This window comes from Girardinichthys multiradiatus, chromosome 11 (genome assembly GCF_021462225.1).
Source record: "Girardinichthys multiradiatus isolate DD_20200921_A chromosome 11, DD_fGirMul_XY1, whole genome shotgun sequence".
NCBI classification, from domain to species: domain Eukaryota; kingdom Metazoa; phylum Chordata; class Actinopteri; order Cyprinodontiformes; family Goodeidae; genus Girardinichthys; species Girardinichthys multiradiatus.
This window is the reverse complement of record NC_061804.1, coordinates 43,862,460-43,879,522: the sequence shown is the minus strand read 5'-3', so window position 1 is coordinate 43,879,522 and position 17,063 is coordinate 43,862,460. Positions and strand designations below refer to the sequence as shown.

The following is a 17,063-nucleotide window of genomic DNA, read 5'->3' as shown; positions in this document are numbered from 1 at the left end:
CTCAGCAGTGCCACAGGCTGATTGCCTCCATGCCACGCCGCATTGAAGCAGTCATTTCTGCAAAAGGATTCCCGACCAAGTATTGAGTGCATAACTGTACATGATTATTTGAAGGTTGACGTTTTTTGTATTAAAAACAATTTTCTTTTATTGGTCGGATGAAATATGCTAATTTTGTGAGATAGGAATTTTGGGTTTTCATGAGCTGTATGCCAAAATCATCTGTATTAAGACAATAAAAGACCTGAAATATTTCAGTTAGTGTGCAATGAATCTAAAATATATGAATGTTAAATTTTCATCATGACATTATGGAAAATAATGAACTTTATCACAATATGCTAATATTTTGAGAAGGACCTGTAATGTCAATTCTTCATTATTTCATCTTATAAGTAAAGCCTCGGTCTCTCCTTTCCTGGAAAATAGACACTTGACCAAGACAGACCTGTTAGGGTAGTATTCCCAAAAAAGCAAGCAGTGAATGATGCTCTGCAACTATGAGTGTGTCAAATGTTGATCAGTTGAAATAGTGAATTGAGCTGTTAAGAGAATGCCTTCATCACGTTTCAAGACATTTTCAGCATGATCGCTGTGTTCCAGAATGATTTCGCTATAGAAAATATGAATTGTGTAACAGCTCAACTGCTTGCCTGTAGTGAAGCAATTAAACTTAATATGTGCCACCTCAATAGGAAATCATGATGTCTATTCAGTTGGCAACTCTCTTTTAAAACATCATAAAATACCCAAAGGGAGGGTGGGAAGTGTAACTACATTACCAGAAGAGATTTTACTAAAGAGAGCTTTTTAAGAACATTCAAGCTGTGGTTTCTCACTGGTTAAAAGTAACAGACATAATGACAGCCCATTTACAGTAAAATAATCAGCCACTGAACAATAACATGTCCCTTTAGCTGATCCCTACTGTTGGAGTCATCCATTTTGGTCGCACAGTTGAACATGCGCAGCTCAACAGACATCGCAGCTCTGACGTCACCCGGGATTATAAAACCCGCGTAAAATAAACTTTCGTTGTCATTTCCAGCATGCCTCACGGGACGACGCAAATCTGTAGGCGAACATGTCCTCCGGCCATTGCTGGAAGAGCTTGAAAGGTGGAATTCTGTCTGATACAAGAAGGTCAGAAGATTTATATAACAATCGAAGACCACACCGACCCCCGGCGCAGGTGGAAACCCATAGAGGTTTTATGTCCAAGGAGATGAGTTTCCTCCTTTTTGATTCAGTCGGCTAACGGTTCTTAATATTTTCCCCTCCTGGACGAATGAGAAGTTTACCGTTTTTTTTGTTTTTTTTGAGCTGATCACGGACGTGCGTGTTCATGTTTTGTCCGGCTGATCTCAAATCAGCCAGGAGTTAGAAGTTGGACTTTTAAAAGTTTTAATTCAAAGCAACTGCAGTCTGGGCCTCGCCCGACCACTCTTTGTTCCAGTTTATTACTGGAGTTTTTCCACTGAGTTCCCGCCTCGGAGTTTATTATTCTTTGTTCGAGATTTGGGGCAATCAGCTGCTATTGGCTAAGGGCGCAGCCCACCGTATCAGCTGATCGCCGCTATCGAGACATCAGCACCAGGAGGACTTCTCTTTCCATTTAACCCAAATTACACATTTTGTCTATAAAACTGCTGGTATGATCTTCATAGACACTCAATGCGCTTATATTTTCTTTAATTATTATATATATATATATATTAAGAGAAGCGTTTATGTTTATTTCGTGCAAGAGTGATTTATCTGTCGAAACAAGGTCAAAGTTTCCCCACCTTCAGTGAAGCAGTTGAAAAAAACAGTGACATTTTCTGGTTTTGATTAATAATTTATCAATTATTAATGATGAATAACTAATTGTAATTATTAAGAGCTTTGAGCCCATAACCACAACACCAGAGGACATCTCTGATTTCTATTTGTAAGTAATAATTGTTGATAAGAATTTATTTTCCTGAATTATGATTTTGAATCATAATTTTTGATAAATATTAATTATTCAATTATCATAATCCGTACAGTACCAACACATGACTTGTAGCCAAAGTTTGATCCAAATGTCTTTAAACTCGATCCAGTATTTTTAAACATTCAGACAATTAAATATGCAGGCACAATTATTTTTCTCTATTATTAATAAAATAAAAGCAGCACAATAATAAATGCAAATCACATTGCACGTTTGCTTCCCTAATTTATTTCTTTTTGCACTTGTAGCCACAAAACATATTACCAAACAAAAAGAGCTGTAATCATTTCCTCTTCTATCTTTCAGTAAGAATGAACATTGGACTTCCATCCTAAAAGCAGCAAGAAACACGTTGACACACAGCTGAAATCAATGGAAGCTCTTATTTACAAAGCGTTAGCAGAGAGGCAGATAAAATGGAATTTATTGACACTCTCCCAGAGATGTTTGTAAAGCTCAAATACTGCTTTGATCGTCTTATGGACTCTTAAGGATATGTGCCTGCTTCTTTTTCTGAGGGACAGTAAAATACCATCAAGTATATACTCTGGTTTGTGTATTAAATCACACAACGTCATGAGAAAAAAAATTGGTGGTGTTGTTGATTCATGCCAATTGTACTGTAGTGTTTAACCATAAACAATATCTGTTTTTTGTTTAAATCTGCATGTTTATCTATCTCTATTTGAAAAACAAGACTAATTACACATTTTCATTTAAATTCTATTGTTGATGATTCCAGCTTTTGTTTTTAGCTATGTTAAAAGTTTATTTCTCTCAGCCAGATGATCCCTTCTCTCCAAATATAAGATGTGACAAGGGTGGAAGCTCTAAAAGGCAAGAAATTCTTCTAATGTCAAAAATAAATAAAAAATATTTTGTAAATTATTGGGAGATTTTAAAGTTTGTTTTTTAACAGAATCTGTCTGATATATATATTTTTATATATAAATGTTTTTTCATTATTCTTTTAGTTGACCCTGAAAATGAAATGATAAAGAAATGTTTTGATAAATTAACTCCAATCAATTGTACCTTCTCTCTGTTTCTCTAAAATGTTTTTTTGTTTCATAAAACAAAGTTCAGCCTTGAAAAGCAATTAGGGAAGGAAAAAAGTGAAAGTCTCCTTTCTATATAAGTTTTTGTGTTCATTTTTCAACAAGTAGAACACTGCACAAACAAAGAATCACTTAAACATATTAAACAGAATAAACAACAAAAATGGTAGATAAAATAAAAAAATAAAAAATGGCTTGTACCAAGGAACCACTGTCTACCAATGAACGGAGACTAAAGGTTGAATGAGCTTACAGATTACTCATGTTTTTCTCTGCCACCATGGTCAGTGCTGTGATAGTGTACCTTGTATTCCCCCTGCATTATTAAATAGTCATTTTCATAAATGTTTCAAAATGTAGGGTACCAACCGGAGGTTTGACATGACTAATGCTGTTTGAACTGCAGACAAACAGTCTGTGCATTCTTTTGTATAAAGTATATAGAAAATGTCAAAGAGTAATGTTCTTTTCTCATCACTTGTTTCCCAACGTTGAACAAAGAAAAAATAATTATTTCACAAATGAAAATAAAAACTCCTTGTTTCATCAGAAAAGAATATTATATAACAAAAATCTTTTTTTACCTGATAACCTGATGATAATCTATAAGGTGATCAGATATAAGTTTTTTTTTTAATCAGACCCTAAACAGTTTTGAACTGGCCCTTTAGGACTTCTATTAAGAATTCAATGACTATCTCACCCATTCTAACTACAATGTTACAGACTCTGTGTCAGTGACACATCGGTTACCATAGCAAGTGATGTGGTGTGTCAGGATGCTGTAGCGAGTGCCATATTGGTTGGTGTGTTGTGTAGACTTCCCAAAAGATCCTGCTGTTAACTATCTCTTTCTTTATTCCTACATTTCATAACCTATGGCTGTAAAGTTTCATGGTTTTTAGTTTTGTGTGTGTCACAAAGCACTATGGAAGCTACTGACCAGCTAAATCTACATTTCCAGCAGATTCTCTTTGCTAGAAACTTGTTAGGAAGACGTTAAGCTGCCTTTTATTGTGGTAAAACATACCCAGAGCTACAGTATTACTATGATCCTTTTTTTTCCCACTCAGCCTTTTAATGTTTGCTTTCTTGAAAGAGGAGAAAACATCAAAAGGGTCCGGGTAAATTAGGAAATTCCATTTGCTCGAGCCTGATATCCAGCAGACACACGTGTACTTGCATCTTACACAGACAGAATTCAAGAGTTAAACCTCATTAAACTTGCAATGTGGTTTATCTTCTTTTCTTCTTTTTCTTTTCCCATACTTTATTACAATACTGAAGTATTTGTTTCTTATCGCCAGTCAAAATAACCTTAGTGTGACAAATAGCTACTTCATCTTGAAGGTTTTTCACTCCAGTGACCTTTTGCCCATGAGCAAGCGGGTTACAGCGTTTCAATTTCCAGTTTGTTATGGGTTACATTCACAACCATCTAAACAAATCCTTTCTGCCATTCCACTTCAATTGCTTTATCTCTGCCTGAGTTTATCAATTTGAATCCAGTCTCATTGTGTCCCCTCATTCTCTTTCCTGAAATGCCTATATGTCTCAAGCATCTGCTCTACTGTCTTTTTTTCCCCTTAAGTTACTCACCTTGTCCTGCGCCCAAATGTCTTTGTCGCCTTTAATTTTCTACCTCATTTTCTTCTTTGCCCTTGAGTTTGAACATGGCGGTTCAGGGACACAGAGAGGGTACATTATCTTCTGCCCAGCCTCTCCTGAGACTTCCTTGCTCTGTCTGCTTTCTTCTCCTGAAAACCTTCTTCGGTGTGGTCTCCCTGATGACCTGCCATGTCACCTTATAGGCAGTGTAGGACGAAGTACTCCCTTACTAATGAATAGGCCACAAAGTCAGCTGTCCTATTTAACAAATACTAAGACACTAAAAGCCAAGGGTTGCTTTGCGTTGCAACTACAAAAATAAGTAGTATTTTTGGTTATGTTCTAAAGGGTTTTGCCATATCGGTTCACTTTCCTGTGCTTAGATTTTGTTCATGCTTTTCTCTCCATTTAGCTTTCTACTTTATTCTTGTGTTCTTTATACTTTGTTATTCTTGTTAGTATTCACAGTATCTTTGTTAATTTCTGTCATGTTTTTGATTTTATTCTCAGCCCCTGCCTCTTTAATCTGCATTATTTTTCCACCTCCATGCAAATCAATCTCACTGTTTTCACCTGTGCAATGTTCTTTATTTACTTCTCTGTTTACTCCTCGCTGGAGAATCCTGTTTTCGCTCATGCCATGTTTGCCCATGTTCATTCCTGACCAAGAATCACCTCTCTGACAACATTTTCCAGCCATTACAATGAGTCACCACCCTTCTCCTGCCCTCCAGCATGATGCAGCGGGGGTGCACATGCCTTTATATGCTGCTGCTTCGTCTCCAATGCCACAGCCACATATCCTCTGTCCACCTCCCCAGCATACGGCAGCGGAGCCCATGTCCACCACAGCAATGATTCCCATGTCTTCCTCCTGCTGCAAGCAACAGCAACATGGATCGGCTTACAGGCTTTCGTCTGCTGAAGTGGCAGCTCCCAAGTCTGCTGCCACAATGGCTGCAGCAGTGATGCCCACCTCCCATGTTTCCCACGGTGATGCCTCTGAGGTCTACAACTATGTTACCCATGCCATGGTCATCCTTGCCTGGTCAAGTCACCTTGGCCATTTCTGACGAGTTCGAGGGCATTGCCTGTCAGATTAGGCTTTTTAGAAGATCCGTTCATCTCTATTCCTCTCATGTTTTAGGTGAGAAATGAAAGGAGATTGAGTGCAACTATGAGGCAGCAGCGAGAGGGTTTTAATGTGGCCCAGTTTTGCCGCAACCACAGCTTTTTTTTTGCCTCTGTGGCTCAGCCCTACATCCCTAGTCATGCCAGTGAGGGTCTGGTTGACGTTTCAGCTTGTTTTGGAGGGTCTGGTTGACGCCTCAGTTCCTGCCTTTGAGGAATGTGAATTCCTGTTCCGGTGTTCTCCAACGAGGGTGTTCATGTTGGACCCGCATCATATTCATGTCCATGAGTTTTCCAACGAGGGTCTTCAGGTGGACTGATTCCTGTCCAATTCGCCTCGTCAAGTGTTCTTCAGGTTTCCATCCTGTGCTCCAGAGCCTCCAAGGTTCTCCAGGCTTCTATGTCCTCCTCCGGAGTTCCGTGGAGTGTTCTTGAGGCTTCCACGCCATCCAGAAAGCCCCTGTCCTTAATTGAGACAATTTCCCCTCACAGCCTGGAGAAGGAGGTATCAGGACCATAGCATTGTACGTCTCCTTGCGTGCACGTCCAAGTAGCAAGAGACACTGAAGTAGCCGAAACATGCCTCCAGTTCAGTTCACACATGGATGACCTGACAACTCCGCTAACCAAAACCAGCACCCTTTGTAACCTTTTGCTTTTGCCCTAGGCACGGGACTCAGGTGATGGCTAGTTAATAATAATTTATCCAGAAAGTTTCCAATCTATGAAATAATATTTCCCTAAATATTATTTTACTAAATGTGATAGCTAATTAAACACCATTAAGAAACATATATCCAGGACGGTTGTTGGTTCGCATTCGAAACAATATTAAAATTTAAAAAATATTTTTTTTATTATTAATTTCTTGGCACTCAGACAACAATTCTGAGTACTACTCTGCCGGACAGGACACGGTAAAAAAAAAAAAAAACTTTTGCTGAGTTCACAAGCACAGAAGTTGTCTTCCAATCAGAAAGGTGTAAGTTAGGTTCTAGGTTTCTCCTGCCACATGTCAGTGTACCCCTGGGCAAGGCACTTAAGCCCAAGTTGCCTACTTGTTGGTGAACGAACCTGTGCCTAGTAGAAAATATGATGGGGTGAATGCACTGATAAATACGAGTGTGACAAAATATGTCAATTTTCAATCCTAATCTCAATCATCCAAGTAAAATCTGGATGATGCAATGAAAGAACTTTTCATTTATATACTAGAATTTTATTTATATATTATTACTACAAAGGATTGAAATAAGCATAAAAATATCAGTAAATGGACAGTCAAATCTGGGCTGAATTATTGTATACTAATTAAACATTCTTTAAAACACAGATTGTGATTTCTCAAACTTTTACTCCACACATTAAAACTGAATTGAATGGTTTAACTGTTACAGTTATGCTACATGAGTTCTTTACATGACGCTTCTTATAGATGGTCATTTGACACCTACATTTTGGGTTCTATATTTTGATTCATTTTAGTAATTTCAATGCAGTTTGATTTGATGCCAAAATGTGCAGCTCCCCACATACTCAGGTTGGAGGGATTAAAGGCAGTTTTCTGAAAGCAAATTTAAAGTAATTAAACTTTTGATACAAAATCATGCTTCTTTCCAATGAAGCAAGACGAACAACATAGGAAGAAGACTAAGAAATACTTTAAGAATTAAAAAAGACTTTTATTTCACCCTGATTGAATAATAGAACTCTATTTCAGTGCTGATGCAAATATTCTGTTTGCCTGCCTGAAACAACCTAAGAAATTCTTGGTTGGCTTGTTTCACAAGCGGACAGAAAAATAAACTACAGCTTCATCAAGACGTTTATAAAGATAGTGTTTGTAACTGTAATTAGGAGCTAATAGTTATTTTAAACAACTGAATTGTGTGTCTCAGACAAAAACTGTTTATGACCTAAAATCCAAAACTTGCTGCCTTCATAGTGGTGTTCACAATTTTTGATAGAAATGTTCTCAACTGTTCTGCACCTAAAATATTTCAGATAGTAAAATCTTGTCTTCAGTCAGATTATTTTCCACATTCCCCTGAAGGCTGCTATGATTAAACTTCTTTGAGAGATGCTTCATCTGGGTTCTGTAAAAACAAATAATTACAGGCCCAACTCACAAAGATGGTGAGTCCCCTCCTTTACTCCCGTTCCCACTCTTTCTCTACCCAGACAAATTCCACTCCAATATTGTTTTACACAGGACTATCTGTGATTGGCCAGTCTAAACATACAACTGCCTCTTTCTTTTGATTGGCAGCTCCGCTCACCGACATGATCTGTTCATCTGTAGGTGGGTAAAAAGACTAGAACAATGTACTGTCCCAAAATGTTGCTTGTAATTTGCACACATGCTAGTCCAGATTTTTTACAGAACCTTAGTTTAGAGGACACATGGATAAAAAGGACATCTTCACAATGGTCTAAGTTTCTGCACTGTTAAAATAATGAACAAAACATCCGTGGTGAGACTGACACTTCATTTTGGTGCTTGTGTGTGGGGAGCCTGGCAGCAGACATTGGTTAAACATCAGACAATTTAAGGAGCATGACAACGACCCGAAGCACACAGCCAGGACAACTAAGGAGTGGCTGTGTAAGAAGCATCTCAAGGTCCTGGAGTGGCCTAGCCAGTCTTCAGACCTGAACCCAATCAAAAATCTTTGGAGGGAGCTGAAAGTTGGTATTGCCCAGCGACAGCTTTGAAACTTGAGGATCTGGAGAAGATCTGAATGGAGGAGAGGTCCAAAATCCCCGCTGCAGTGTGTGCAAACCTGCTGAAGAACTACAGGAAACATGTGATATCTGTAATTGCAAACAAAGGTTTCTGTACCAAATATTAAGTTTTGTTATTTTGATGTATCAAATACTTATGTCATGCAATAAAATGCTAATTAATTACTTAAAAATTACACAGTCTGATTTTCTGGATTTTTGTTTTAGATTCTGTCACTCACAATTGAAGAGTACCTATGATGAAAATGAAAAACTTTTACATGGTTTGCAAGTTGGAAAACATGCAAAATCAGCAGTGTATCAAATAGTTGTTCTCCCCACTGTAATTAGACTACTTGTGAACTGGAGATTTCAATACCATATCATCAGCTGATTCTTTAAAATGGAAAAAACTAAAATCTGTTTTAAAGGAAAAATAACATAGCTGGTCATCACACTGTGAATTCCACCCCACTGATACCAGGACACATGCATATGAGCATAAGGGACACACTTCAAAGATGTGACAACGTTAATTATGTTTTTTTTTGTGGAACATTTTCTCATGTTTAGACACACATAATATGTCTTATTAAAAAATCAGCATTATGAAAGCAATTTTATAGTGTGAATACTTCATTTTGTATTTTCACATTAGAAGATGTTTAGATTTGTACTGTTTTTAAGGCCAACTAAATAAAATAAAAGATTTGCCATTTTATTTTCCTAACATGACTTTTTTTGTTATTGACCTTTGTAAATCCTTTGTTTCACTTATGGTCTGCAGGGTAATGTTTAGTGTTTAGAGGTGCTGAGTGTTTGTGTCTCTGTTTTTTTGTGAGGGTTAGTTTTAGTAAAAATGTATCAGGAAATAGGGCAGAAATGTAAAAAGTGTTTCTTTTCTGTTGTTCCAAACTGTAACCCACTCTCTCCATCAGGTGATGAGTGTCAGAGAACTTTTCTTTACCATAACAGTCCTCCCAAGTGCAATTTACTAATGTATTCAAACCCAGCCGAGTGAGACTGTGGACAATTTATTACTCTCACTTTCAACATGTTTGGAGGGAACTTTAAGCTTTTTGTTTTCTACACTGAATGCTGTATTACGTCTCTCTGTCAACCATGTCCCATTGATACAAGTAAAAGAAACAGATCTGGTATTTTATGTCATTAATATTATTATGTATTAAAGCAAATTAGTTTGCTTGCAGGCATGAGAGACAGACTAAAAGGGAGAATAATATGAAAGTTATAACAGACAAGACAAAATGAGTGGGGGCTGAACAAAACACTAATCAAGTGTCCTACTCTGAACATGTTATTGTGCTCAGAACCCATCTTTGTACGTGCAGAAAGTGACAATACACGAGCATGAAAGGTAGACAGAAGTGGTTATATGTCACAATATTTACCAGTGTAAGCTTCAACAGACACAATTTATCTAGTCATGTAAGATCAAACTGCTGCAGTACAATCAAGAGAGAAACCTCACCTCACTACAGTTGCTCAATTTAATTCCTGGTGTTTTGAAAGTCAGTGCCCCACTGCAGTTTATAAAGCATCAAAATAAATGTTATTTGCTGTGGATCACAATTCAAAAGCAAGGAAGAAGAAATTATGAATCACATAGTTTTACAAACTATCCATTAGCCTTTGTAATGAACATCTTCCTTCTCCTCTCATCCAAGAATATGAAGAGATGCCACACAGCGACACTGATGATGCTACCAGATGTTGACTCATTCTATTAACTGTTAATGACCCTCTCCACTCCGTGTGTGTGATCTTTCACAGGGGACCTGGCTTCAGATGATGAGCTGCTAGAAATTTCATCCATCTCAAGACAGAAAGCAGGGGTGTATGAATGCACAGCTGTCAATAATATCGACACAGACGTCCAGACTGTAGACATCACTGTCAATTGTGAGTTCACATGGAGAATTATGTTTGCTCATTTCCATTATTTATGATATATGTATTTTGAGTTATTTACATGTTATATGATACATACAGTACAATGAATAATTATGGGGAATATGTGATGAGGGCAATTTAGCTAGGCTAGCCATTTTGGGATAATTCACCTATTTTAGTTATTTTAGTTATTTTGTATTAGCAAATGTATTATTAGTAAATGTTTTGTAAATGTTTTGACTGACCAACACATCCTTTTCACTTTGACCTCATAATCCTTAAAACCAGTAATGGCAGTACGATCAGAGGTCAGGTGGGCAGTGGCAGACATTGAGTCATGTTACTCAATATTTATATCAAAGCACAAAAACAACGGTGCATAGGATCACACTTTGAGGCCTGAATTCATACTGGTCACATTACTGTTTGTCCACAATAATATGCACTTATAGAAGTATCTCAGTTATGTAATACAAATATAATTTATTTTGTGGTCAAAACCTTTTAGGAAAAGAGGGAAAAACCATATCCATATAAATAATCAACATGTCCTGCTCCTAACGAATGTCATCTACAAATCAGAACACAAAATAACCTGCAGCCATCCAGAAAACAATTTACCAAAGCCATCACCTTCAGATATCATTTATGTATCCCAAACAGGAATTACACATTCTAGTTACTCAAACTATCTATTTTTCTTTGATAAATCATTGTAGATGGTGATGGTCATGGGCAAAGAGGATCTCCTGTTATTATTTGTATTACAGCAGGTGTGAAAAAGCATCTGACGTAAGACACTCCTCTTTGTACAATCATCTCCAGAGGTTCGAGGACATTCCCCAGAACAACAGATGTCGAACTTCTTGAAGTTACTGGCTCTGATTCTGCCACCCCAGCAGATGATGGCAGAAGGCATTGACCCCTCCAACACATGCTTAGAAAAAATCTGCTTTATCTTGCTGCAAACACTGAAGGACCCAAGCTTCCTAAAAGAGTCTGTACTGCCTCTTCTTGTACACAACTTGACTGTTGCACCTGCAGTGCAGCCTATTGGCCAGGTGAACACCAAGGTATTTACAGTGTGTGAAAAAATATTTACCCCCTTACAGATGTCTTCTGTTTTTGCTTTTTTGTTCCTCTTAAATGTTTTAGATGATCAAACCAAAGTTATTATTAGACAAATATAACCTGAGTTAAACGAAAAAGCAGTTTTCAAATGATAATTTATTAAGAGAAAACAAACTCTAAATCCAAGAAATCCAAACCAACTACAGGTCCTTCTCAAAATATTAGCACATTGTGATAAAGTTCATTATTTTCCATAATGTCATGATGAAAATTGAACATTCATATATTTTAGATTCATTGCACACTAACTGAAATATTTCAGGTCTTTTATTGTCTTAATACAGATGATTTTGGCATACGGCTCATGAAAACCCAAAATTCCTATCTCACAAAATTAGCATATTTCATCCGACCAATAAAAGAAAAGTGTTTTTAATACAAAAAACGTCAACCTTCAAATAATCATGTACAGTTATGCACTCAATACTTGGTCGGGAATCCTTTTGCAGAAATGACTGCTTCAATGCGGCGTGGCATGGAGGCAATCAGCCTGTGGCACTGCTGAGGTCTTATGGAGGCCCAGGATGCTTCGATAGCAGCCTTTAGCTCATCCGGAGTGTTGGGTCTTGAGTCTCTCAACGTTCTCTTCACAATATCCCACAGATTCTCTATGGGGTTCAGGTCAGGACAGTTGGCAGGCCAATTGAGCACAGTGATACCATGGTCAGTAAACCATTTACCAGTGGTTTTGGCACTGTGAGCAGGTGCCAGGTCGTGCTGAAAAATGAAATCTTCATCTCCATAAAGCTTTTCAGCAGATGGAAGCATGAAATGCTCCAAAATCTCCTGATAGCTAGCTACATTGACCCTGCCCTTGATAAAACACAGTGGACCAACACCAGCAGCTGACACGGCACCCCAGACCATCACTGACTGTGGGTACTTGACACTGGACTTCTGGCATTTTGGCATTTCCTTCTCACCAGTCTTCCTCCAGACTCTGGCACCTTGATTTCTGAATGACATGCAGAATTTGCTTTCATCCGAAAAAAGTACTTTGGACCACTGAGCAACAGTCCAGTGCTACTTCTCTGTAGCCCAGGTCAGGCGCTTCTGCCGCTGTTTCTGGTTCAAACGTGGCTTGACCTGGGGAATGCGGCACCTGTAGCCCATTTCCTGCACACACCTGTGCACGGTGGCTCTGGATGTTTCTACTCCAGACTCAGTCCACTGCTTCCGCAGGTCCCCCAAGGTCTGGAATCGGCCCTTCTCCACAATCTTCCTCAGGGTCCGGTCACCTGTTCTCGTTGTGCAGCATTTTCTGCCACACATTTTCCTTCCCACAGACTTCCCACTGAGGTGCCTCAATACAGCACTCTGGGAACAGCCTATTCGTTCAGAAATTTCTTTCTGTGTTTTACCCTCTTGCTTGAGGGTGTCAATAGTGGCCTTCTGGACAGCAGTCAGGTCGGCAGTCTTACCCATGATTGGGGTTTTGAGTGATGAACCAGGCTGGGAGTTTTAAAGGCCTCAGGAATGTTTTGCAGGTGTTTAGAGTTAACTTGTTGATTCAGATGATTAGGTTCATTGCTTGTTTAGAGACCCTTTTAATGATATGCTAATTTTGTGAGATAGGAATTTTGGTTTTCATGAGCTGTATGCCAAAATCATCCGTATTAAGACAATAAAAGACCTGAAATATTTCAGTTAGTGTGCAATGAATCTAAAATATATGAATGTTAAATTTTCATCATTACATTATGGAAAATAATGAACTTTATCACAATATGCTAATATTTTGAGAAGGACCTGTATGTAAGAAATGGAATTATTTCTAAACTTAATAAATTGTTGATCCCCCCTTGGCAGGAACAGCTTCCATCAAGTGTTTGTGATAACTTTAACATTACTGTTGAGGAATTGTGGCCCATTCTGCTTTGTAGAATTGTTTTAGTTAAGCTAAATTGGAGGATTTTCAAGCCCAAACAGCCTTTTATGGTCATATCACAGCAGGGATGTCAATCAGATTTAAGTCCAGACTTTAACTAGTTGGGCCTTCGTCCATTTTGACAGGAAACAAACATACTACAACACCTCCCAGCATGCATTGCAGCTCTGATGTCACCACCAGAATGATAAATAGCTAGCTCAAGCTAATGCTAACTGCTATTCCAGTGTGAACCATTGTCAGTCACACAAAGGAAGCAATCCCTGGAGAAACAGGAGCTTGTGGGGGGGGGGTTCACTTGTCTTCCACACTGGCCATCTCCAGAAGCGCTTGACAAAGCTGGAAATTTGTCTGATATAAGATTAGAAGATTCAACATCCCCACGGAAGACCTTTCAGTCACTATCCAGGTGAATGTGAAAACCCACAGAGGTTTTTCTAAGGAGACGAATTCCTCCTTGTTCGTTTCAGTCAGCTGTCGCGGTTCATCATATTTTTCCCTGTATGACCACAGAGGAGAAGTTAACCGTTTTGAGTTGTTCATGGATGCATTACTACTCAAGGCTTCACCGTTTATTAATTCTGCTCCATTTTCCAAGTCAATCCAAATTGTTGTTTTTTTTCCCCATTTTTTCTATAAACTCATGGTTTGATCTTCATCCATACTAAGCACGCTATCTTATTAATAACATGCTTAATTAGGTGAAAATTTGTTGAACATAAATTGGTGGTTCCAAAATGGACTATTGGTTTAATAAACACATAGATAAAGATGTGTTTTTTGTGTAAGAGTGATTAACTGTCAAAATAAGGTTAATGTTCCACACCATTCCATAAAGCAGTTGATAACATAGACATTTAGCGTGGTTTTGGGAAATAATTACCAATTATTAATGATAATTAACAAATTGTAATTATTAAGTGCTGTGAGTCCAATAATCAGACCCACAGAGTGTATCTCTGATCTCTATAGTAAGAAATTATTTTTTGATAGACTGTATTACTTCTAAATTATGATTTTTTTCATCATAATTTTGATACAAATTTATAACCAATAATCACAAATCCTTACACTAGACCACTTGTTTTTGTTTCTTTTGAACCATTCAAACATCGGCCTGTTGGTGTGATTTGGATCATTGTCCTGCTACAGACCCCAAGTGTGCTTGAGCTTAAAGGCAAAAAGTGCTAGCTGGACATTCTCCTTCTGGATTTTCTGCTAGGCAGCAGGATTTGAGGGTTCCTAAATGACAGCAAGTCGTTCAGAATACACACCTTCCAAAAAGTTCCACTTTTGTCTTGTCAGTCCACAGAATATTTTCCTGAAAGTCTTGGAAATCATCAAGATCATTTTTGGTCAATGTTAGATACGTCTTTGTGTTCTTTTGACTCAGCAGTGTTTTTGGCCTTTTTGAACTATGCATAGCTTTAGATGTTCCAGCTTCTCTGGAAAAACAGAACCACAAAATGTGGTTAATTGCAGTTAATTGATTTAACAATTTGTTTTGGGTAGCCCTTTTCCTTCATTAAAATAAATTGTCACTTAAAAACCTCTTGTATTCACTCAGGTTATCTTTCTCCGATATCAATGTTTATTTGAAGATCTGAAATACTTATGCAAGACAAAAAGGAAAACAGAGTAAATCTCTGAGGTGGCAAATGAGAACAGTAAACTCCTCCACCATCTCTACTTCTCCCTTGCGATATAACTGTTTCTCCTAAGTTCTACAATCATCTCCTTTGTTTTGTTCCCATTCATGATAAGAGAATTGTTCCACACCATGCAAGTTTCTGATCAGTTTCTTCAGCTTAATCTTCAAATGTCTAGAGACGGGCAAGCGAGAGGGGTAGACCCCGGGAGCACCAGCATTTCCTGATTTGGTTGAAGACAATGATGAAGAAGCCACTGGATTCATGACTACGGTGGAAGCATTTGAGGTGTGATAGGAAAGCTATGGGTCACGGTGGGATGGGAGATCTGATGAGATGGGAGATCTGGGGCAGAAATGGATGATGCTGAGCTTATTCCTGGTTCAGTTCATTAGCTCTGACCAGACTTACATCTATCTGATCCTCCTTTTGCTTGAAGCCTGTGATTGTCTTCATGCTTGATGACTCATCTTACATGTTGTTTTGCTAGAGCTTGCTCTCTAGCTTCTTGTATATCTCCTTGCTGTCTCTTATCCTTAAGTTGCTTCTGTTTACTTCTTAATGATTCCATGTCTCCCACCCTGAAGGCTCCTTTTTGTTTAATAGTTCCTTCAGGTCACTCATGATCCTGGGTTTGCTGTTGGACATGGTGTTGTGCACACATATGTTTATATAGTCAGTCACACACTCAGGCATGGCACTGATGTTATCTCCATGTTTCTGACCGAGTGCATTCCAGTCATTAGCTTAAAAGCCCCACAGAGGTTTTTTCACTGTCTTGTGAGAATATTTTCACAGTTCTTTTTATTACAGGTTGCCTCCGATTCAGTGGTTTATTTACAGAGCAGAGGAAAACACATCTCTGATTTGCCAAGAAAAGTCCTGCAGCAGAGGTTTATGCACCCCTGAAATTTCCATAAAACAAATCCAACATTTAGTTTTCGTAGGTAGAGCAGCTGACAAACTGTTAAAACATTAGAAGTGTTGAGGGAAGAGAAACGTTGGAGTTGGTGATATTGCATTCCCAATATTTCAGCTGGGTCTTTGTCAGCGCTTGAAGGTCCATTTTGTTTTCCAGAGATTTCACATTGCCCATTATGATCGATGGAAGGGTTTGAGGAAGTTTGAACTTCCTCCTTCTCTCTTTCCTCTTTGCTCCTGCTGGGCATCGACATCAAGTCATCTTTGATATGCAATTATTTGGGACTATTTGAGCTTATTATTTGAGCCAAATGTTAATTAGCTGCTCCCATTTGTAATAACGTACTGGCTGCAATAGTTATGCATCATAACAACTGGCCAAAATAAGTAATTTCAGCTGCAGTTCATAAATTCTTTCAAATAGCAATGTATAAACCAGAAAAATGAGGGGGAAACATTTCAGGAAGACACATCACAAGGAATGTTACAGAGCAACTCCAACAAGCTGCCACATTGTGTGACACAGTTCTACAAACATATACAGCGGCTTGTAAAGGTATTCATACCCCTTGAACTTTTGCACATATTGTCACATTACAACCATAAACATAAATATATTTTATTATACAACTGTGAAGTGGAACGAAAAGTATACATGGTTTATTTTTTTTATTTTGTTTTACAAATAAAAACTGAAAAGGGTATTGTGCAAAAGTATTTAGCCCCCCTGAGTCAATACTTTGTGGAACCACCTTTTTCTGCAATTACAGCTGCAAGTGTTTTAGTGTATGTCTCTACCAGCTTTGCACATCCAGTGACTGAAATTTTTGTCCATTCTTCTTTGCAAAACAGCTCAAGCTCAGTCAGATTAATTGGAGAGCGTTTGTGAACAGCAGTTTTCAGATCTTGCCACAGATTCTCAATTGGGTTTAGGTCTGGACTTTGACTGGGCCATTCTAACACATGGATATGTTTTTGTTTTAAACCATTCCATTGTAGCCCTGGCTTTATGTTTAGGGTCATTGTTCTGCTGGAAGGTGAACCTCCACCCCAGTCTC

The 17,063-nt window shown here is 38.2% G+C and overlaps 1 protein-coding gene across 5 annotated transcripts in view; it reads left to right on the top strand.

Moving 5' to 3' along the window:
• ntm (neurotrimin) overlaps nucleotides 1-17,063 on the top strand; it is a 564,691-nt gene that overhangs the window by 522,876 nt on the left and 24,752 nt on the right. For all 5 annotated transcript variants that reach the window (XM_047378903.1, XM_047378905.1, XM_047378904.1 and 2 more), the window contains one exon: nucleotides 10,297-10,425. In XM_047378903.1, coding sequence (XP_047234859.1) covers nucleotides 10,297-10,425 — 129 coding nt within the window. The remainder of the gene's footprint in view (nucleotides 1-10,296; nucleotides 10,426-17,063) is intronic.